General features: G+C 38.0%; 1 protein-coding gene across 5 annotated transcripts in view; it reads right to left on the bottom strand.

The window, feature by feature from the left end:
• Positions 1-23,153, bottom strand: part of STK3 (serine/threonine kinase 3) — a 332,138-nt gene that overhangs the window by 256,223 nt on the left and 52,762 nt on the right. For all 5 annotated transcript variants that reach the window (XM_050801203.1, XM_050801204.1, XM_050801205.1 and 2 more), the window contains exon 4: positions 5,217-5,331. In XM_050801203.1, the coding sequence (XP_050657160.1) occupies positions 5,217-5,331 (115 nt within the window). The remainder of the gene's footprint in view (positions 1-5,216; positions 5,332-23,153) is intronic.

The following is a 23,153-nucleotide window of genomic DNA, read 5'->3' as shown; positions in this document are numbered from 1 at the left end:
TGGCCAGGCTGGTCTCAAACTCCTGACCTCAGGAGATCCACCTGCCTTGGCCTCCAAAAGTGCCAGGATTACACCCATGAGCTACCGCACCCAGCCAAACAATTTTCAAGGAGACTTAAAAACACATTTAAATACAAAAAAGAAGAACTGAACACAAAGATATTCTATGATCATGGATTGGAAAATACCAGTTAACACAAATTATGAGTTAAATCTAATTCCAATCACAAACCCAGCAAGACTTTTTGTGGAGCTTGACAACTTATTCTAAAATTTATATGAGGCCAGGCACAGTGGTTCATGCCTGTAATCCCAATACTTTGGGTGACCAGGTGGATCCACCTCAGGTCAGGAGTTTGAGACCAGCCTGGCCAATGTGGCGAAACCCCATCTCTACTAAAAATATAAAAATTAGGTGGGTATGGTGGCGGCTGCTTATCATCCCAGCTACTAGGGAGGCTGAGGCACAACAATCACTTGAACCTGGGAGGCAGAGGCTACAGTGAGTCAAGATCACGCCATTGCACTCCAGCCTGGGCAACAAGAATGAAACTCCGTCTCAAAAAAAAATAATAATAATAATTAAATAAATAAATAAATAAATAAAACATATATGAGAGATCAAGGAAAACAAAGACAAGGGAATTGCATCCCAAGTATCAAACATGCCACCATATAATTAAGAACATATTTCTGTTGCAGAAGCAGGCAAATAAATCTCTGCTATAACAGAGAGACCAAATATAGAGCCAAATATATACATAACCTTAGTAGGACAGGCTTATAAGCCAGTTAAAAAGGGATAGAAAATTGTGTTAGGACAATTAGATTTCCACACAGAAAAAAAAAAAAAAAAAGAAAAAAAGAAGTGCTGTATACCCCTATCTCATATCATATACGGAAATAAACTCCAGCTAGATTAAAGATGTAGGTAAAAAACCAGCCTGTTGCAAGACAAGAGTGACACCATTTCGAAGCAAAACCACCATAATGACAGGAGTTTGGCTCCAGCAGCAAGATCTTCAAACAACGCCTGTAGCATAGATAACCCCTCATAAAGATGTTTATCTAACCTCTCCAGTGGTCACGAATAGCAAGAAAGTCTAAAGTGTCACCAGCTGCACATGTTTTACCAAAACAGCTTGCTATATAAAGGATATTTTGGGAAGGGTGGATGTGGGAATATGCCACCTCTTGGCCACCCAAAACATTATTTCTGTAAGTCTGTAATAAATGTTTTTTATAAGAAACTGGATTTGTCAGCGTCTTTCTTCAGCCTCTCAGCTCCCTTAGCCTTTGGGGGTAGCTTTGCATGTGTTTGCTTATAGCAGAACAGAACTGCTAATAACAAAACTTGTATTATTTGAAAGAGTTTCACTTCTGGTAATGATAAACTAGATAATTCAGACCACTCTCCTGCTGAAAGAACTAAAATGTCTGGACAAAATACATTTAAAAGTCTATGTTAAGGCTAATGAAGACACAAGGCTAATGAAAACAAAATATTAGAAAAAAGAAAAAGAAAGAGGTGAGCCTAGCAATAAGGGCTCCTTTTCTCCAACAGGCATCTATTAATTACAGAACAGAGGCCAAGAGGCTAAGAAGCAGAGCAGACCTTTTGACTGACTTACAAGATGAGAAGGTCAAAGATTGGAAATCAAAACCTACCAAGAAACTGCGAAGCCCTGTAATGCCAAAGGACCATATCCCAGATGTAAAGGAGGATCAGCCCTCAAAAGTACAGTCATGTGTCACCTGACAACATGGATACATTCCAAAAAAGACATTATTAGGCAGTTTCATCATTGTGTGAACATCACAGAGGGGGTTTACACAAACCTAGATGGTATAGCCTATTGCTCCTAGACTACACACCTGTATAGCATGTTACTGTACAGAATGCTGTAGGCAGCAGTAACACAATGGTATTTGTGTATCTAAACACATCTAAACATAGAAAAAGTACAGTAAAAATACGATACTATAATCTTATGGTACCACCATTCTATATGCAGTCCATCATTGATGGAAACATCATTATGTAGCACATAACTGTACTAAAGCCCAGATTCAAATTATCTCTAACCCTAATTGAATTAAAGTGATCTAGGATTGCTAGTTCTAGTCACCAGATAGAAACAAACAAAAACCTTAAGTAAAATACATCAACATTCAGAAGTTCAAATAACCTCTATCACGTTTTATGCAATGTCCAGCACTCTATCAAAGATCACAAGGCATAGACAAAAACAATAAAAAACAAGAGAAACAATATAAAATAGAGACACAAAGGAGATTAACATTTAAAGATTAGCAGACAGAATTAGACTATAATTAATATATTCTAGGATATGAGCCTAAGCAACAAAGTGAGACCCTATATCTCCAAAAAATCAAAAAAATTAGCCGGGCATGGTGGCACATGACCGTGGTTCCAGCTACTCAGGAGGCTGAAGTGGGAAGATCACTTGAGCCCAGGAGGTCAAGGCTATAGTTAGCCATGATCACACCACTGCACTAGAGCCTGAGTGACAGAGCAAGACCCTGTCTCAAAAAGAAAAACAAAAAATAAAAATAAATTATGTTCTGGGACATAAAATACAAGATTTCTGGATAATATCTTTAAAAGGCTAAAAGGAATCACTAACCTAGAATTCTTTACCCAGCAAATATACTGTTCAGAAGTGAAGTGAGGGTCAGGGATGGTGGCTCACATCAGTCATCCCAGCACTATGGGAAGCCAAGGCAGGAGAATTGCTTGAGACCAGGAGTTGAAGACCAGCCTGGGCAATACAGCCAGACCCCATCTCTACAAAACAAAATTGTTTTAATTAGCCAGGCATGATGGCATGCTCCTGAAGTCCTAGTTACTCAGGAGGCTAAGGATGGAGGATCGCTTGAGCCCAGAAGTTCAAGGTTGCAGTGAACTGTGATCACACCACTACATTCTAGCCTGGGCAAAAGAGCGAAAACCTGTCTCAAAAAAAGGAAAAAAGAAAACATGAAGTAAAATAACAACATGTTCACCAAAAAAAAAACAAACAAACAAAACAAAAAAAAAAAACCCAGGTATTATCATCATACCCACACATAAGGAAATACTAACAGATATTCTTCAGGCAACTGGGAAATACAGAAAGAAATAAAGAACAATAAAAAGCATAAATATATGAGTAAATATAAACATTTGCAATATAAAATAACAAGAATTCCTTGTGCTATTTCAAATATATACAGAATTTTTAAAAACAAAGCAGATCACAAAAAAACAACAGACCATACAAGCTCTTAAAAACAAATTGCCATATTCTTAGGAAAAGATTGTTTCATGACCATGAAAACAATTACTAGAGTGAGTTTTACACCTGTTTAATCAAAGACGACTGTTATACTAGTCAAATTTTTGAAAGCCAGTCAGTCAGTAATAGTCATGCTTCTGAAATTCAGACAGTCAAGAGTATCCTTCAGTGAACAAAGGCTTACAACGTCCAAATACTTTTTAAAAGGAATGTTACATATCTTTATATTATTAACCTTAACAATAATGGTACTCTTTTTGAATAATAAATAAATGAAGAAAAATGTCCTTGCACTAGAAAAGAAAGATACAAATATTTCTGAGACTTAATAGGAGCTGTCATCAAGGCAACACTCAGAAACAATATACCTACAGCTCCTGATCAATCTCTTGTGCAGCTGTGGGCTCCTTTTCATATATGGAAATTAGACTATTACTATGTCACCCCAGAACCCAGGGTACCTGTGTGTGAGAGTAACAACTATGCTATTCCAAGTGTACGACTTCCCAACATGCTCAGTGGACTGTGTCTTGTAACAAAGAATATGAACAGATAAAATCTTTTCTTTGAAAACTGACAAAGAGTTTTCTGAAGATAATGATCTGATCCATACCTATCTTTAAGAACTATAGTATGCCTTCACAGTTGTAATTATTGGCAACAAGAATTAAACTTCTTGGATCAAATACTTCATATCTACTCAAAATTGTAACATTAACACTTAAAACTAAGAAAATAGAGATGTTTAAAATTTTCCATTTCACACACTTTTACTTCATATTCCAACTTGATAACTTTAAATACCAAATGCACTGTTTAGCCCTGAAATGATATTAAAACTCTTCTCTAACTGGGATATAATTACTTTCCATTGAAGCACTGTTCTGCCACTCAAGAGTCATCTGATTTACATAAGTGCTAGTTAAGCACCATAGAAATTCTAAAATATATCATTAGAATGTCACAGATCACTTAATCTACTCTGTCAAAACAGGGATTATTTCAACTTCTGTTTCACTTCTCTTAAAAGAAATCCTATTTACTTTCTTTTCTCTAACAGGGAAAAAAAAATTAGTAAAATAAACTTACAGTGTACTTCCCAAATCAAACTTTAAAATGATTCTGGTTAACCACAAATTGACTGAAGTATTTTTTCTGAATGTATTTTACTGAAACATGGCTGACAACATATAATAATGTTACTGCTACAGAATTACAAATTATTTCACTGATTACTCTTCTTATTCAAGAAAAAAAGGTCACTTTGGTCCATACAAAATTGTCCAAATAAACTAGATGCATTACTAGCTTAAAGTAAACAATTTTGTAAATAGCACTTCTACTTAGAGTTAAAACATAACCATAAAAAGCTTTCATTAAGCAATACATTTCACTAAGCTAAATTTATAGAAATATGTAATATTTCTATCACTTTCACACATCTTGAATATTTGGGAAAATAAATACAAAAATGTTTTATATTTTTTTAAATTCAGAAGTATATAATTTCTTCAAATATTACCAGCCATAAATAATATAGAAAATTTAAGATAAATAAATACCATGAATATTATAAACTTTAAATAAAATTCTAGCCATAATTTATGAAACTCACATTATTAAACAACACACACACACACACTGATTCTAAATGAAGAAGAGAAGTACCATGGTAGTTTCTCTGTGACACAACAAAAATTATTCTAATAAAAAAATTAAACAATCATGTAATTCCTAAATTTGTCACAGAAAGGTATGTGAGCTGGTCCTCACACCTCCTACTAGATATCTTTACACAACTTAAAACCTTTTCTTTTTTCATGCTATTATTTTCTTTGTAACAAAATGCCAACTAGTCAGATTCTAAAATACGAATCTTTAGAAATGAGATTAGCAAAACTACTTTAAAATACTTACTGTCTTGTTTCGTAATCTAATTATGTCTGAGACAGAGCCAGCGCCACAGTACTCCATAACAATCCAGAGGTCTGTATTCTTAAAATAACTGCCATAGTACTTTACAACATATGGGCTAAAAGAAAACACATAAACAATTAAATTTAGTTAATTCCCAAAGAAATTTTTTTCTTAATCTCAATACAAAGTATTTTCAACATTTCATAATGTTCCAGTAAGTTAAATAAGTAAATGTCTATTGTACATAAAATTCTCAATATCTGGAGTTCACCAACTATGCATAATTAGACTTTAATTCATGGATGAAATTTAACAGGATTACAAACCAGAAGAGGACCAAATGTTTTGAGTGATTCAGAAGAAAATAAGACTTCATTTTGGCAAAGAAATTACTACTTAACATGAGGAACAAATGAAAATTTTTCCCTTTAACTAAAGCATTTTAAATATAAGTCTTCTAAAGGATTTTGCATTCAGTCAAATATTAATCAACTCTAAAATAATCTATATTTCAATGAGGCCAAAAGAGTTATTTTAAATTTTCTTTCATTCTGGCTTTTGAAAATTCTAGAGGAAAAAATTACAACTTTTTCTGTTTAAATTTATAGAATTAAAATATTAGCAATTTAATTTCTAAACTGTGGTCTTATGTCTTCCAGAGCAGAATAAACTATGTTTATAGCCAAGCTGTCTTCAGGAAGATTTAGAAAGGGACAAATGACCATCAGCAATAATGTACATTATGGATAAACTACATATACTGATGTATGAGAAATCTTACCTATCTCAAAGAGGCAGAATACCAAATTCAAAAAATACATAGAGATAGAAAATACAAGACAGCAGAAACTAAATAGAACACAACTTTAATGCTACAAGAGCTCAAATGAGGAAATAACATTGGAATCATCCAAAGAGAACTTTGTGGAAGGGAGTGGGATTTATATGAGATTTTGAAAGAAAAGTTTAAACTCCAAAATGTAGGTGGAGAAGAGGGATAAGAAAATTCTAGAAAAGAGAAAGGCCATGAACAAAGGTACACAAATAGAAAGAGAAAAACCAAGTATGGCATGTAAGAGGACAACTTGTTCAAATAAATAATTCTATGTAGTAGTAGCTACAATCAAAAACAGTAGCTATTTTGCTGGGCACCAATGTAAGATAAATAAGACAGAAAAACAAATAAGCAAAAAAAAAAAAAATTTAAAGTACAATAAAAGAACATGTAGAGACTCTACCAATTGTGGAGGTTAAGAGAAGACTGTCAGGGAAGACTTCTCAGTACAGCCTTTAAAATTTTAGCTATGCTCTGTCTTTGAGGCAGTAATAAATAGCCTACCATCCAAAAAAAAAACACTCAGGACTAGATGGACTCAGGGTCGAATTCTAGCAGATATACAAAGAAGAGGTGGTACCATTCCTGCTGAAACTATTTCAAAAAAATTGAGAAGGAAATGCTCCCTAACTCATTCTATGAAGCCAGCATCATTCTGATACCAAAACCCGGCTGAGATACAACAAAAAAAGAAAATGTTAGGCCAATATCCTTGATGAACACTGATGCAAAAGTCGTCAACAAAACATTAGCAAACCAAATCTAGTGGCACATAAAAAACCCAACCCACCACAATCAAGTAGGCTTTCTCTTTGGTATGCAAGGTTGGTTCAACATATACAAATCAATAAATTTGATTCATCACATAAACAGAACTAAAGACAAAAACCACCTGATTATCTCAATAGATACAGAAAAGGCTTTCAATAAAATCAGACGTCCATTCACATTAAAAACTCTCAACAAACTAGGTATTGAAGGAACATACCTCAAAATAGTAAGAGCCATATATGCAAAACCCACAGCCAACAATCATACTGAATGGGCATAAGCTGGAAGCATTCCCCTTGAAAAGTGGCATGAAGACAAGGATGCACTCTCTCACCATTCCTATTTAACATAGTATTGGAAGTCCCAGCAAGGGCAATCAGGCAAGAGAAAGAAAGAAGGTCATCCAAACAGGAAGAGAGGAAGTCAAACTATCCCTGTTTGCAGATGACAAGATCCTATATTTAGAAAACCCCATAGCCTCAGCCCAAAAGCTTCTTAAGCTGATAAACAACTTCAGCAAAGTCTCAGGATACAAAAGCAATGTGCAAAAATCACTAGCATTCCTATACACCAACAACAGTCAAGCTGAGAGCCAAATCGGGAACTAACTCCCATTCACAACTGCCACCAAAAAGAATAAACTACATAGGAAGACAGCAAACTAGGGAGATTAAAGGTCTCCACAAGAACTATGAAACACTGCTCAAAGAAATCAGAGATGACATAAAGAAATGTGAAAACATTCCATGCTCAGGGATAGAAATAATCAATATCATTAAAAAGAGGCTGGGCACGGTGGCTCACGTCTGTAAACCCAGCACTTTGAGAGGATCACTTGAGGTCAGGAGTTTGAGATCAGCCTGGCCAAAATGGTGAAACTCCCATCTCTACTAAAAATACAAAAATTAGCTGGGCATGGTGGCGCATGCCTGTAATACCAGTTACTAGGGAGCGTGAGACAGGAGAATCCCTTGAACTCAGAAGGCGGAGGTTGCAGTGAGCTGAGATTATGCCATTGCACTCCAGCCTGGGCAACACAGCAAGACTCCATCTCAAAAAATAATAATAATAAAAAAATAACAAAATATATATATGTGTGTGTATATATATATATACACACACACACATCATTAAAATGGTCACACTGCCCAAAGCAACTTATAGATTCAATGCCATTCTTATTAAAACTACTATTTGAGATTCAGCACAGAACTAGAAAAAATTATTTTGAAATTCATATGGAACCAAAAAAGAGCCTGAATAGCCAAAGCAATCCTAAGCAAAAAGAACAAAGCTGGAAGCATCAAGCTACCTGACTTCAAAATATACTACAGGGCTACAGTAACCAAAACAGCATGGTTATGATACAAAAAAAGACACATAGACAAATGAAACAGAATAAAGAACCCAGAAACAAGACCACACAACTACAACTATATGATCTTTGACAAACCTGACAATGACAGGCAATGGAAAAAAAGATTCCCCATTCAATAAATGGTGCTGGGATAACTGGCTAGCCATATGCAGAAGATTTGAAACTGGACCCCTCCCCTATATCATGTACAAAAATTTAACTCAAGATGGATTAAAGGCCTAAATGTAAAACCCAAAAATATAAAAACCCTGGAAGACAACCTAGGCAATACCATTCAGGACATGGGCAAAGATTTTACGACAAAGACACCAAAAGCAATCACAACAAAAGCAAAAATTGGCAAATGGGATCAAATAAAATCAAAGAGCTTCTGTAAAGCAAAGAAACTAGCAAGAGAGTAAACAGACAACTTACAGAATGAGAGAAAATTTTTGAACAAACTATGCATCCAATAAAAGTCTAATATCCAGCAGCTATAAGCAACTTAAACAGATCCACAAGAAAAAAACAAAAACAAAAACAAAAAATAACACCATTAAAAAGTGGGCAAAGGACATGAACAGATACTTTTCAAAAGACCTACATGTGGCCAACAATTATATGAAAAAAAGTTCAACATCACTGATCATTAGAGAAATGCAAATCAAAACCACAATGAGATACCATGTCACACCAGTCAGAATGACTATTATTAAAAAGTTTAAAAAAAAAAAAAAAGCAGATGCTGGCAAGGTTGTGGAGAAAAAGGAATGCTTACATACTGTTGGTGGGAGTGTAAATTAGTTCAACTATTGTGGAAGATAGCGTGGCAATTCCTCAAAGACCTAGAGACAGAAATATCATTCAACCTAGCAATCCCATTACTGGATATATACCCAAAGGAATATAAATTTTTCTATTATAAAGACACACGCATGCTTATGTTCATTGTAACTAGCACTACTCACAATAGCAAAGACACGGCACCAACCTAAATGCCCATCAATGACAGACTGGATAATGAAAATGTGGTACATATATACCATGGAATACTATGCAGCCACAAAAAAGAACAAAGTCATGTCCTTTGCAGAGACATGGATGGAGCTGGAGGCCACTGTCCTTAGCAAATTAACACAGGAATAGAAAACCAAATGCTGCATGTTCTCACTTATAACTGGGAGCTAAATGATAAGAACACATGGACACACAGAGTGAACAACACACACTGGGGCCTATCAGAAGGTGGAGGGTGGAAGGAGGGAGAGGATCAGGAAAAATAACTAATGGGTACTAGGCTCAATACCTGGGTGATAAAATAATCTGTACAACAAACCCCCATGACATAAGTTTACCCATGTAACAAACCTGCACATGTACCCCTGAACTTAAAATAAGTTAAAAATAAATAAATAACAAAAATATCAATCTAAAAAATAAAAGTTAAAATTTTTCCATTATAATTAAATTTTGTATTAAAAACAAAGGCAATAAATACAAAAAAAAATTAACTATGTCTTGAAGTCAAAGGTAGAACAGAGTGGTTGGAGCTAAAAGGCCTGAATTCAAACCTGTTTTATCCCCAGTGCTACTCCATTACCTCTTACACAGACTTGCTCCCCACCAGTCTCCTTGTCTTAGTTTTCTCCCCCGTTCTAATCTATGCTACATACAGTTGACAAGGTACTTTACTTTAAAACAAAAGTAAAATAAGCTGATCATACTGTTCTCCTAGTTAAACAAAAATACTCCAATCATTCTCCATTACCCAAAGGAAAAGGTCTTACCTGCTTCATATCACATACAAGTTATTTCAAAGTCTACCTTGTTACCCGTATCTCTGATTGCTCTCCATCTCGTACCTTAAGTTTCCAGACATACTCAGCTTTGCTAGGTCTTGGGAATTGAAAGTACGTATTTGGAGTTCATAAATGTTCGCTGAACCATTTAAGAAAAGTGCTTGTTTACAAACAAATGAAACTAAATACAGACTTAGAACTGCGACATATGGGAAACATTAAAAAAAAAAAAAATCTCTTTACATATACTCCTTTGAGGTATGGAGCCTATGTGGAAACTTTTATAGGGAGTACTGTTCCTACACCTGGCTGTGCATCAGAGCCACCTGTGACCCAAGCCCATACTCCTTTGAGGTTCTGATTCAGTAGGTTTTTAAAAGCTCTACCAGTGACTCTGATATAGACCCAGAGTTAAGCTTCACTCCACCAGTGAACAGACTGTATATCCTTCAGAAAACAAACAAACAAATAAACAAAAACTCTTTCTCTCTCTCTATTTTTTTTTTCCTGAGACAGAATCTCACTCTGCCACCTAGGTTGGAGTGCAGTGGCACCATTTCGGCTCACAGTAATATCTGCTTCCTGGGTTCAAGTGATTCTCGTGCCTCAACCTCCCAAGTAACTGGGATTACAGGCCTGTGTCACCACGCCCAGCTAATTATTGTAGTTTTGCTAGAGAGGGGGTTTTGCCATATTGGCCAGGCTCATCTTTAACTCCTGGCCTCATGTGTTCCACCTGCCTCAGCCTCCAAAAGTGCTGAGACTACAGGCATGAACCACCATGCCCAGCCAAAAAAAAACTCTTTAAATATGAATTTTCTCATCCAAAATTTTGAAAAGTGTTAAGTAACAATCAATTCAAGATTATGTTCACTGAAAAGCACACAAAAAAATGTACATTTTTCTTGCCATGCACGCTAATCAGCAATGCTAAGAGTAGAAGTGACAACTCACAAAAATTAGGAATTCTAACCTGGGCAGCTACCTGAAAAAACAGCCCTATCTCTCCATAAGAGTAAGTCAAGAGAAAACGTTGGCAAAAGGTAAAATTCTCTTCAAAGAAATAATTCATGGCCCATCTAATACCCATGTAAGTAGATGGATCCAAGTCCAACACCTCTACAACATAAAACATGGCCTCACTAACTTTAACCCAGTGAAGTATGTAAGCAACTAGAACTAAACAGCCACATGCATTCACTGACCCTCTACTTGGGCCAGGCATTTGACCAGATGTTCAGTATGCACTGGTGAAACACACATCCACAATTTGGTCCCTCATACAGAATACACCAGCATGAATATACAAGAATTAAGGAAGTAAACTCACAAATAAATATGATTACTAACTACAGCAAGAAAAGAAGAAAGGGTGCTATAAGATAACTGGCTGTGACTTTATTTTGTATTCACCATTTCTGCAAATAAAATTGTTCCTAGTTCATATGAAGGAATGGAATGCATTCGTATTCCATGGTAGCCTCTGAGACTTGGAAGGCACTGGAGTACGTGAAAAACCTTTGAAGGTAGGTAAGTGAGCTTTAACAATAAAATGTCCTTTCTCCATTGAACTGCTGTGAATTACAAAATCCACAGATTGGAAAAGAAGGAAATGCTTAAACTCCAGAGTTCATATGTATACAGTGGCCATCCTCTGATACTTTCTATGTCAGCACCTTTTATACTGTAAAGCACTTATTACACCCTGCAAGGACTTTGTCATTGACTTTTATCTGCCTCCCCTAGAAGAATAGAAGCTCCATAAAGATAGGTACCAATCTGTCTTGCTTTGCATTTTATCCTCAGTAGCTCTCTTCTCATATACACAAACTGAACAAGCAGGCCGGGCACGGTGGCTCACGCCTGTAATCCCAGCACTTTGGGAGGCCGAGGCAGGCGAATCACGAGGTCAAGAGATCGAGACCATCCTGGCCAACATGGTGAAACCCTGTCTCTACTAAAAATACAAAAAAAAAATTAGCTAGGCGTGATGGCGCGGGCCTATAAACCCAGCTACTCAAGAGGCTGAAGCAAGAGAATCGCTTGAACCCGGGAGGCAGAGGTTGCGGAGAGCCAAGATCGCACCACTGCACTCCAGCCTGGCGAAAGAACGAGGATCCATCTCAAAAAATATATATAAAATTAAAATAAATAAATAAAAGAACCAATGAATAAATAAATCACACAAAAAAACTAAGACAGGACCTAATTTAGGACTCTCCAAGGGAATAACATTTAAGCTAAAATGCAAAACTTAACTAGAAGTTAGCCAGATAACTAAGCACCAAGAACTGTCCTGCAAAGGCCCTGAAAGACAGAACAAAGCATAGTCAAAGAATTGAACGATTAGCGGGCCTAGGATAAAGTGAGTAAAGGATACAGTAGGACATAGTGGAGCTGCATATGTAGGGAGAAGCCTGACCATGAAGGGCCTCAAAACCAAGGTAAAGAGACTGGGCTTTATTTGAAATACAGGAAAAAATCAGTGAAGAATTTTAAGCAGAGGAATAACATGATGTAAAGTTTCTGTGGTTGCTGAATGAAAGCTAGATTGTAGGGAAGCAGATGTGAATATAGAGAGACCAATTAAAAAGCAGTGTTAGTCCATGCAGAGATTATATTAAGCATATCTTTTTATTTTCTGTATTCTTGATGCTTTGACATCTGGGACCTTGCTAAAACTGAAGCGCTTGCCCCTCTCAGGGTTAGCTAATTTCTAGAGACAGCAAACTAACTCCCATGGAAGGATGTCTTTTATGTGCACACCAACCTATCTAGAGCCCAAACCTCCAACCACCTCTATGGTTACAGTCTAGGGTCAACTTTTCCCCTGCCCAAATTGCCCCAGGGCCAGATACCAGACAACCAGAGAAAGCCCTATGCCCCAGAACCCACTTGAAATACTCAAAGTAGCCAATCCTAAACCTGTTTTACCCCGTCTCACCTGTCCCTTCCCACAGAAACCACATAAAGATTCTTGCCCACTTTTTCCCCCTCACTTTCTCTGCCTCCTAACTGCCCCTGGTACTTCCCTGTGGAGCCCTCTGTGACACAGCACTCCTCCTTCTCTTGTGAGCTGTATGTATAACAATATATCTTTTCCACAGCAATAGTCTCTTAATCTGTTGGCTTCATGATATGGGAGTAATAATAAAGCATACTTTTTTTTTGAGACGGAGTCTCACTCTGTCACCCAGGCTGGAGTGCAATGGCGTGATCTCAGCTCCCTGCAACCTCTGCCTCCCGGGTTCAAGCGATTCTCCTGTCTCAGCCTCCTGAGTAGCTGGGATTACAGGCACCTGCCACCATGCCCAGATAATTTGTATTTACTAGACACAGGGTTTCACCATGTTGGTCAGGCTGGTCTCGAACTCCTGACCTTGTGATCCACCCAGCTCGGCCTCCCAAAGTGCTGGGATTACAGGCATGAGCCACCGCGCCCAGCCCTAAAGCACATATTTTAAAAGAGAGATGTTGGTGGCTTGGATTAAAGTAAGTGTAGTAGAAATAGCATAGAAAACAAATTCAAGAGATGTTTTCAAGGTACACACAACACAATGTGGTAGTAGTACAGACTGGGGAGCTGGGAAACAATAAACAAGTTTTCTTCTGTTTTATTTACTGTGCCTCCCTACAACTGCATACAGAACCTACAACTTAAGACTGGCAAACTAAAGACTAAATTTTAAAGCTGTCATTTTAAAAAATTAAAAAGTGAGGCCGGGCATAGTGGCTCACACCTGTAATCCCAGCACTTTGGGAGGCCAAGGCGGGCAGATCACAAGATCAGGAGTTCGAGACAGCCTGGCCAACATGGTGAAACCCCGTCTCTACTAGAGATACAAAAAATTAGCTGGGCCTGGTGGCGTGCGCCTGTAATCCCAGCTACTCAGGAGGCTGAGGCAGGAGAATCTCTTGAACCCAGGAGGCAGACGTTGCAGTGAGCCAAGGTCGCGCCATTGCACTCCAGCCTGGGCAACAAGACGAGACTCCATCTCAAAAAAAAAAAAAACAAAATTTTTTTTAAGTGTTAACACGGCTACCAATAGGCTCAGAGAGTTCAAGACCTGAGACTTCTAAACTCAAGTCTATTTCCACTAACACAGATATGCATTCAAATTCACATTTATTTAATTTTTTTTAAAGTAATTCAAACAACAAACATTCACTGAACAAGCCTATTAGCAGACGCTAGGGAGAAAAACGGAAAAACATTAGACTAGTGACAAAGAATAAAGGGCAGTCCAGGCAATGCAGAACCCTTGAAGGAATGTATGTAAGGAAATAATACAATCAAACTAGCATTTAAATATTATCCTGTGAAGGACTGTCAAGGATCAAACATGATATTGTTCATTCTAGCCAGCAAGTTAACTAACTCCAATTATTTAGATGTTCTAACATCTGTTTTTAAACCATCATGTTGATTATTAAAGGCTAGGGAAGAGGGGGAGAGAGTTTCACTCAAAACACTGTAACACTCCAGTGTTATATACAGGCAAATCTATAAGATATTGCAGGTTTGATTCCAGACCACCTCGCAAGTATCACAATACAGTGAGTCACACAAATTTTTGTTTTCCAGAAAGAGCCCTTGGACCAGGAAGATTCATAGCTGAATTTTACCAAATGTATAAAGAAGAGCTGGTACCAACCCTACTGAAACTATTCCAAGAAAGCCAAGGAGGAGGGACTCCTCCCTAACTCATTCTACGAGGCCAGCTTCATTCTGATACCAAAATGTGGCAGAGACAAAATGAAAAAGAAAACTTCAGACCAATATCTCTGATGAACATAAATGCAAAAATTCTCAATAAAAGACTTGCAGACCAAATGCAGCAGCACATCAAAAAGTTAATCCACCACGATCAAGTAGGCTTTACTGCTGGGATGTAAGGTTGGTTCAATATACACAAATCAATAAATGTCATTTGTCACATAAACAGAGGAGATTTTGCAAAATTCTTGAGGGCCCTAATATTTTTGGAATGGGCAATGAGTACTGGCTCCAACTTAAAGTCATGAGAGGCATTAGCCCTTAACAAGAGAGTCAGTCAGCAGTGACTTCTCTCTAGCTAGGAAAGTCCTAGATGGCATCTCCTTCCAATAGAAGACTGTTCCGTCTACATTGAAAATCTACATTGAAAATCTGTTGCTTAATGTAGCCACCTTCATCAATTATCTCAGCTACATCTTCTGGATAACTTGCTGCAGCTTCTATATCAGCACTTGCTGCTTCATCTTGCACTTTTACGTTATGGAGACAGCTTCTTTGTCTAAGCCTCATGAACCAACCTCTGCTAGCTTCAAACTTTTGTTGCTTCCTCACGTCTCTCAACCTTCATAGAGTTGAAGAGAGTAAGGGCATTGCTCGAGATTAGGCTTTGGCTTAAGAGAATGCTATAGCTGGTTTGAACTTCTATTCAGACCACTCAAACTGTCTCCATATCAGCAATGAGGCTCTTCCACTTTCTTACCACTCGTGCTCACTGGAGTAGCACTTTTAATTTCCTTCAATAACTTTTCCTTTGCATTCAAGCTTGGCTAGCTGTTTGGCACAAGAACCCTAGCTTTCAGCTTATCTTGGCTTTCAACCTGTCTTCCTCACTAAGTTAAATCATTTCTAGTTTTTTATTTAAAGTGAGAGTTGTGTGACTCTCCCTTTCACTTGAACCCTTATGAACCACTGTAGAATGACTAATTGGCCTAATTTCAATATTGTGTCTCAAGGAATAGGAAAGCCTGAGGAAAGGAAGGGAGATGAGGCCCACGGCCTGGCAGTGGTACAGTCAGAACACACACAACATTTAGTTCACCATCTTATAAAGGTGCAGTTCGTGGCACCTCAAAACAATTACAACAGTGACATCAAAGATCACTGATCACAGATCACCATAACAGATATAATAATAATGAAAATATCTGAAATATGGGAAGAATTACCAAAACATGACATAGACACATGAAGCAAGCACAAGCTATTGGAAAAATGGTGCTGACGGACTTGATTTGCTCAGTACAGTTGCCACAAACCTTCAATTAAAAAAAGAAATGCAGCATCTGCAAAGTGAAGAAGTACAACAGAGTAAGGTATACCTGTATATAAATTTTAAGCAGTGCAGAAAGTTTTAATTCAGACATATGCCTAAGAATTTTGACTAAACCAGTATATGGACTCGCAGGTTGTATTGGAACCCAGCAATTCTATACACAGTCATCTCTCAGTATCCATGGCGAACTGGTTCCAGGAACACCACAGATACCAAAATCCATGAATGCACAAGTTCCTTATATTAAATGGCACAGTATTTGCATATAACTACATACATCCTCCAGTATACTTTAAATCATGTCTAGATTACTTATTACACCTAATACAATGTAAATGCTATGTAAATAATTATTATACTGTATTGGTTTTTTTTTTTTTATTGTTTTTTTTCTATTGCTTTTTTTCTCACAATATTTCCAATATGCAGTTAGCTGAATCTGTGGATGCAGAACAAGCGGGATACAAAGGGCTAACTGTAGTTTTATTACTTTTGTTATTCTTTTTTTTTTTTTTTTTTTTTTTAAGAGACAGGGTATCACTCTGTCACCCAGGCTGGAGGGCAGTGGCACAATCATAGCTCACTGTAGCTTCAAACTCTTGGGCTCAAGTGATCCTTCCACCTCAGCTTCCGAAGTAGCTGTAACTATAAGCATGCACACACCTGAACTAATTATTTTTTTTATTTTTTGTAGAGACAGAGTCTCACTACATTGTCCAGGCTACTCTCAAATTCCTGGCTTCAAGTGATCCTCCTGCTTTGGCCTCCCAAAGCACTGGGATTACAGGCGTGAGCCACCATGCCTGGTTAGTTTTGTCTCTTTTAAATAGGAGTAAGCAGCTATGCCTTTGAAAATTTCACTGGGTGGAAGAACCAGGAACACACAAAGGAAATTACAGACTACACCAGGAAGCAAAGGTGAAATATGATGCCTTAATAACTAGCATGCCAATCATGAGCCACATTCTATGCCTTTCTCTTATGCATCTTCTCTCCACTTCATCCTCCTGTCTCATTAATTTTTCCCTTCCCCTATGTAAACGCTTTCAATCCAATAAAATGATGTATCTTGTTCTGGTTTTCTTTTTTTTTGAGGGGGTGGGGGCATCTGGGCTTCCTCTCATCTCATACCTAATGATCACACCCTTTCCATTTCCATCTTCATTTCATAGCTCCCTACACTCTTTATCCTAATGGTCCTCCTCTAGTATCACAACTCAAAATAGAAAGAGTATTAAAAAAAATGAGAAAACCCAAAGGGGAAAAATGGAGAAAGGACTACATACTCCCATCTAACTGTACGTTACTTAAACACTACCTATGATACAAATTATATGGACTGAATCATTACGTTTAAGCTTCTTACAAAAATCCAAATGTTCTATTCACAACACCCGAAATATGGAATCAATCTAAGTGTCCATCAACAACATCATATAATTAAAGAAAATGGAATACTTTGAAAATACTGCTTGAAAGGTGACTCTTTTTTTTTTTTTTTTTTTGAGACAGGGTCTGGCTCTGTCACCCAGGCTGGAGTGCAGTGGCATGATTTCAGCTCATTGTAACCTCTGCCTCCTGACCTCAAGCAATCCTCCCAACCTCAGCCTCCCAAGTAGCTGGGACTACAGGCACGTGCCACCATGCCTGGCGAATTTTTGTATTTTTTTTAGAGATAGAGTTTTGCCATGTTGCTCAGGCTGGTCTTGAACTCCTGAGCTCAAGCAATCTGCCCACCAAGGTCTCCCAAAGAGCAAGGATTACAGGCATAAGCTACCATGTACAATCAAAAGGTGACTTTTTAAATATTAACTTGAATTTCATTCTAACTGAAGAAAACCATATATTGCTAAAGGTATATTTTTTAAAAGTCTTCCTAATATGGGCATGTGATAATTAAAATACTAAAGAAATGGCTATTTTTAATTACATCATTTTCATCAACATCTTACTACAATCTTAGTAGTGTTCTGTAACTTAGTAGGTAATATAAATAAGAGTTTTTACAAAGGCAATGTGGATATTCTACGGAAACTGAGCTGTTTCCAGCATAAAGCTGAATCACACAGCAATTTATTTCTTGGCCCACCCAAAACTGAATATACACGTGAGCTGATACAAATTGCAAAGTTCATCACTAATCCTCCAATATGGTGATTTTCAAGCTTTTTATTATTTTTATTTTTTTTATGTCAGAAGCCGTGTTCAAATGGAATCTTATCTAAAAACATGAGGAAATAGAACAGGTAAGAATGTAGCATGCTCTGGTAGAAGCCAAGGGGTGCGCAGTGACACCCTGAACAGGCCAGTTGAAAATGCTCTATTTCACCATAAGAGTTGTCTCTTCTCTTTGCCCAGCAAATCTAACTCATCAATCAGGACTCAGCTTAGCTATGACCTCCCTGGGAAAACTTTCCCTGAACCCCCAAACATGACAGATATCTCTTCCAACCCACATACTTCTCCATATCTATCCCATCACAGCTCTTACTACACTGTGTATTGAAATAGCCTACCCTTCATCTGTTTCTTCCAGCTCGGTGAAAGTCTCTCCAACGCCTAAGACCCATTCTTTTTTTTTTTTTTTTTTTTTTTGAGATGGAGTCTCATTCTGTCAACTAGACTAGAGTGCAATGGCGTAGTCTTGGCTCACTGCAACCTCTGTCTCTCGGGTTCAAGTGATTTTCCTGCCTCAGCCTCCCCAGGAGCTGGGATTACAGGCGCCTGCTACCACGCTAGGCTAATTTTTGTATTTTTAGTAGAGATGGGGTTTCACCATGTTTGCCAGACTGGTCTCAAACTTCTGACCTTGTGATCCACCCGCCTCAGCCTCCCAAAGTGCTGGGATTACAGGCATGAGCCACGGCACCCAGCCAAGACCCATTCTTTGTTGTATCTCTTGTGAGAGCAAATCAGGGCTACACTTAGGAGTAGGAAGTACTCAATACATACTAGTTGAACAGGTAAAAAGAGGATAGGTGTGTGCCCTGATTTGTATCAACATTATTTCTCTTTGTTTAAATGTGAAAAGTTCCTTCTCTGGCATATAAGCACCAGGAGAGTAGGGACTGTGTCAGTTGTGGTTCCCTTGTGTACATATTACCTGGCACATAGTATTGCTAACCAGTTGTTACCTCTACTCCTAGGAATGCCTTGAGAGTGCTTCACTTTGAACTGTTGGAATTTTTTTACAGACATTGCTTTCTTCAACATTGGCCCTAGAGTAGGGTAAATGCGGGTTCTTATTGCATCTCAGTCACTAACTAGCAGTGTGATCTTGGGAAATTCACATAAAAGCTCTAGGTCTCATTTTCTGTATCTGCAAAACTGTTTTTAAATATGCTTTAGCACTAGAAGCCTTTTCCTCAAATAAAAATTTCAAAAGAGTCCCATATATAAAAAAGATAAAAGCAATAATGAAGTTCTCATTCTACTCAATTCTTCAGTGAAGAAAATGCCACTAAAAGTACCTTCTTAGATCAGGGTATGATTTGAAAAACACTAAACTAGCTGACCCACAAAAGTTGAGTCTAGCAATAACATTCCATGATTTATCCATTTAATAAATACTTATTAAATGTCTACTCTGTACCTGGTACCGAACTAGGCACTGCACATTCAGCAATAAACAAAGCAGATGGGCTTCCTGAGATATTTATGCCAACATGTGGTATTCAGCCCATTATTAAATATTCACTTAAAAGAACAGAAAAAAGATAAAAACACCACCTCTGGTCTTTTTATAGAGTATAGAAAGCAAGACATTTTACCAAATTCACAAATAGCTGAATGTATTAATAGCTAAATTTCAGAAATGCATATCTCATTTTCCCTAACCAAAATTTCAGTGTATTATTTGGGAATTTTTCAATTCATACTGTTTTCTTCCAATCATTTTTATGCTAATTTCTTAATAACACATTTACATTAATATTATTTATTGGTAGCTAAAATCTAAGTTTGTCCCTGTCATTTCCTAATTGTTTTTCTTTTTTTTTTTTTGAGAAAGTGTCTCACTCTGTCACCCAGGCTGGAGTTTAATAGTGCAATCTCGGCTCACTGCAACTTCCCGCCTTCCAGGTTAAAGTGATTCTCCTGCCTCAGCCTTCCAAGTAGCTGGAATTACAGGCACCTGCCACCATGTCCAGCTAATTTCTGTATCTTTGTAGAAACGGAGTTCTGTCATGTTGGCCAGGCTGGTTTTGAACTCCTGACCTCAGATGATCCACCCATCTCGGCCTCCCAAAGTGCTGAGATTACAGGTATGAGCCACCATGCCCAGCCCTTATTTATTTTTTACTTGTCCTATCTTTTAGCATTTTAGGATCTTTTAGCCAACTGATTTTTGATCCTTCGCAACTTCATACTTACAATATGAATTTGACAGTGAAATCTAAAAGGCACAAACCATTTTTCATCAATATTTGCTTCACCATTTATTTCATTCAACAAATATTTGAGAAGTACCTACTATGTGCAAGGCATTCTGCTATAAAGTGGTACAAAAGTTCTAGAATTCTATTCACATTTCCTTCCCACTGTATTCTTTACTTTTCTTTCGCTTTAAAAGCTTAAAGTGCATAGCAAGAATAAGTACCTGATTTCCTTAGGGTTCCCTCAATCTGTAATGCTCTTCCTCATACTCCTCATACATACCACATTCATTCATTCATTCATCAAAAAGTATATTGCTAGGCACTGAACAGGTGCTAATGAAGAAAAATATATGGTTCCTTTCCTTAAGGAATGACGAGAAGAATAAAGATAGTGATGACATTTCAGAAGGAAAATCTACAAGACTCAGTATCATCAGAAGCATCATAAAAAGGAATAAAGATGATTCTCAGACTTGCTAAAAGACTAAGTACATGATGATGCCTTTGACACACAGGAATTTGAAAGGCTTGTCTGGAATGTTTAAAACTGGTTTTAGAATGTTAAATGTGTAATTCCCTCTGGATAGTCTAGTTGAGTTGCCCAAACAGAAATTATTAAATAGAAGTACTCATTAGTATCTGAGTAACCATTATGTGGCAGGATCCAAGGACACTAAGTAAAATACAACCCCCGAATTCAAGGAACTTAAGACTTAGATGATAGAGAATACAAGTAAACAGACACTTAAAAGAGAAACTCAGGGAACAGACTGGAGGTGTAAGCACCAGATGGAACATGAAGGACTGGAGACTCGATTTCTCGAGGCAATGCGGAGCCACAGGTTTTAAACAGAGAATGCTTGATTACATTTGCATTTTAGAAAAAAACACTCTAGCTTCAAGGAAGATAATGGGTTGGAGGAGGCAAAAATGAAAGACAAAGTGAACAATTAAGATGCTGTTGCAGAAATCTGAGCAAGATTTGACAGATTCCAAGACCTACAAAGATTAAGGGAAGAGATATGTAATAGTAATATTTGAGAACCTGACTTTCCTAGACAACACTCAAAGTACAATGCTAATTCCTGAACTATTTTTAACCATAATAATAGAATAATGCGCCGGGCGCGGTGGCTCAAGCCTGTAATCCCAGCACTTTGGGAGGCCGAGACGGGCGGATCACGAGGTCAGGAGATCGAGACCATCCTGGCTAACACGGTGAAACCTCGTCTCTATTAAGAAATACAAAAAACTAGCCGGGCGAGGTGGCGGGCGCCTGTAGTCCCAGCTACTTGGGAGGCTGAGGCAGGAGAATGGCGTGAACCTGGGAGGCGGAGCTTGCAGTGAGCTGAGATCCGGCCACTGCACTCCAGCCTGGGTGACAGAGCGAGACTCCGTCTCAAAAAAAAAAAAAAAAAAAAAATAGAATAATGCTAGCATCAGGCAAGTATAAAGCATACCTGATGGCCGAGCACTATGCTATCTCATCTCCTATTCTATATCAAATTGTGGGAACCACAGTTGAGGAATGTATCTTTTTTTTCCTACAACCACTTGAATTTCACATGCTGTGGGAAATACATAACATAATTTAAATATGCAGCATACTCTAAAAAAAAGCAAAATTGAACAGATCCAAGCAGCAAAGTTCCTCTAGGATTATGCAATCACTTCATTAGCCAAGAAGCTTACAATCTATAGATCCTATGTATTGTCAGGAGAGAAAGCTTTCCATAAATCTCTAATTACAGGGCCCTGAATTGATAAGGGGAGACAATGTGTCCAGACTACCCTGTGTCACCAGCTCTAAGTCACAGATGAGACAATTTTTTTTTTTTTTTGAGACGGAGTCTCGCTCTGCCGCCCAGGCTGGAGTGCAGTGGCCAGATCTCGGCTCACTGCAAGCTCCACATCCCGGGTTCACGCCATTCTCCTGCCTCAGCCTCCCGAGTATCTGGGACTACAGGCGCCCGCCACCTCGCCCGGCTAGTTTTTTGTATTTTTTAGTAGAGACGGGGTTTCACCGTGTCAGCCAGGATGGTCTCGATCTTCTGACCTCATGATCCGCCCGTCTCGGCCTCCCAAAGTGCTGGGATTACAGGCTTGAGCCACCGCGCCCGGCCGAGACAATTCTTACAAATAAGACTGAAGCTGAAGGTTTCTGGGAAAGCCCCTTCCCTGCTTCTTCCTTTCTTCCTCCTGCCTGGAATGTCGACATAAAGCTGGGGCTATAGCAGCCCTGTCGTAGCCCTGAGATAATAAGCATGAGGACAAAGTATATGCTAAGGATGACAGAGTACAAGAAAAGAAGGCTGAGACCTGGTTGTTCCTTTGTTGCTGCTGTACCAGCAGACCTTTTGTTAAGGGAGAATAATAAATTCCTCTGTGGTTAAGTAACTTTAGGCTAAACATAGTCATAATTTATACACTCTGAATCCCTTATAGAATAAAGCCTAGGCCACTTAACATTGCATAAGACGCTCCTCACCATCAGCTCCATTTAACTATCCAACCTCATTTCATTCTGTTCTCTGTCCCATACTTTCCATTCCAATAATTCTAAGTCTTGTCAGATGAGCACACCCCAATGAGCTATTTTTACCTTTCTACCTGTCATTCCCTTGACTCTCCCTTATCACTCCATTTCTTCACCAAATTAACTCTTTGTCAGCATTCCAGATTTCCTGGCTCTACTGGCTGAGAAAGATGCCCTGCCTTCTTCCTTTCACATTACCCCATGCACCAGTCA

Source organism: Macaca thibetana, chromosome 8 (genome assembly GCF_024542745.1).
Source record: "Macaca thibetana thibetana isolate TM-01 chromosome 8, ASM2454274v1, whole genome shotgun sequence".
Lineage (NCBI taxonomy): Eukaryota > Metazoa > Chordata > Mammalia > Primates > Cercopithecidae > Macaca > Macaca thibetana.
The sequence above is the reverse complement of the archived record's forward strand: the minus strand, read 5'-3'. Positions and strand labels throughout refer to the sequence as shown.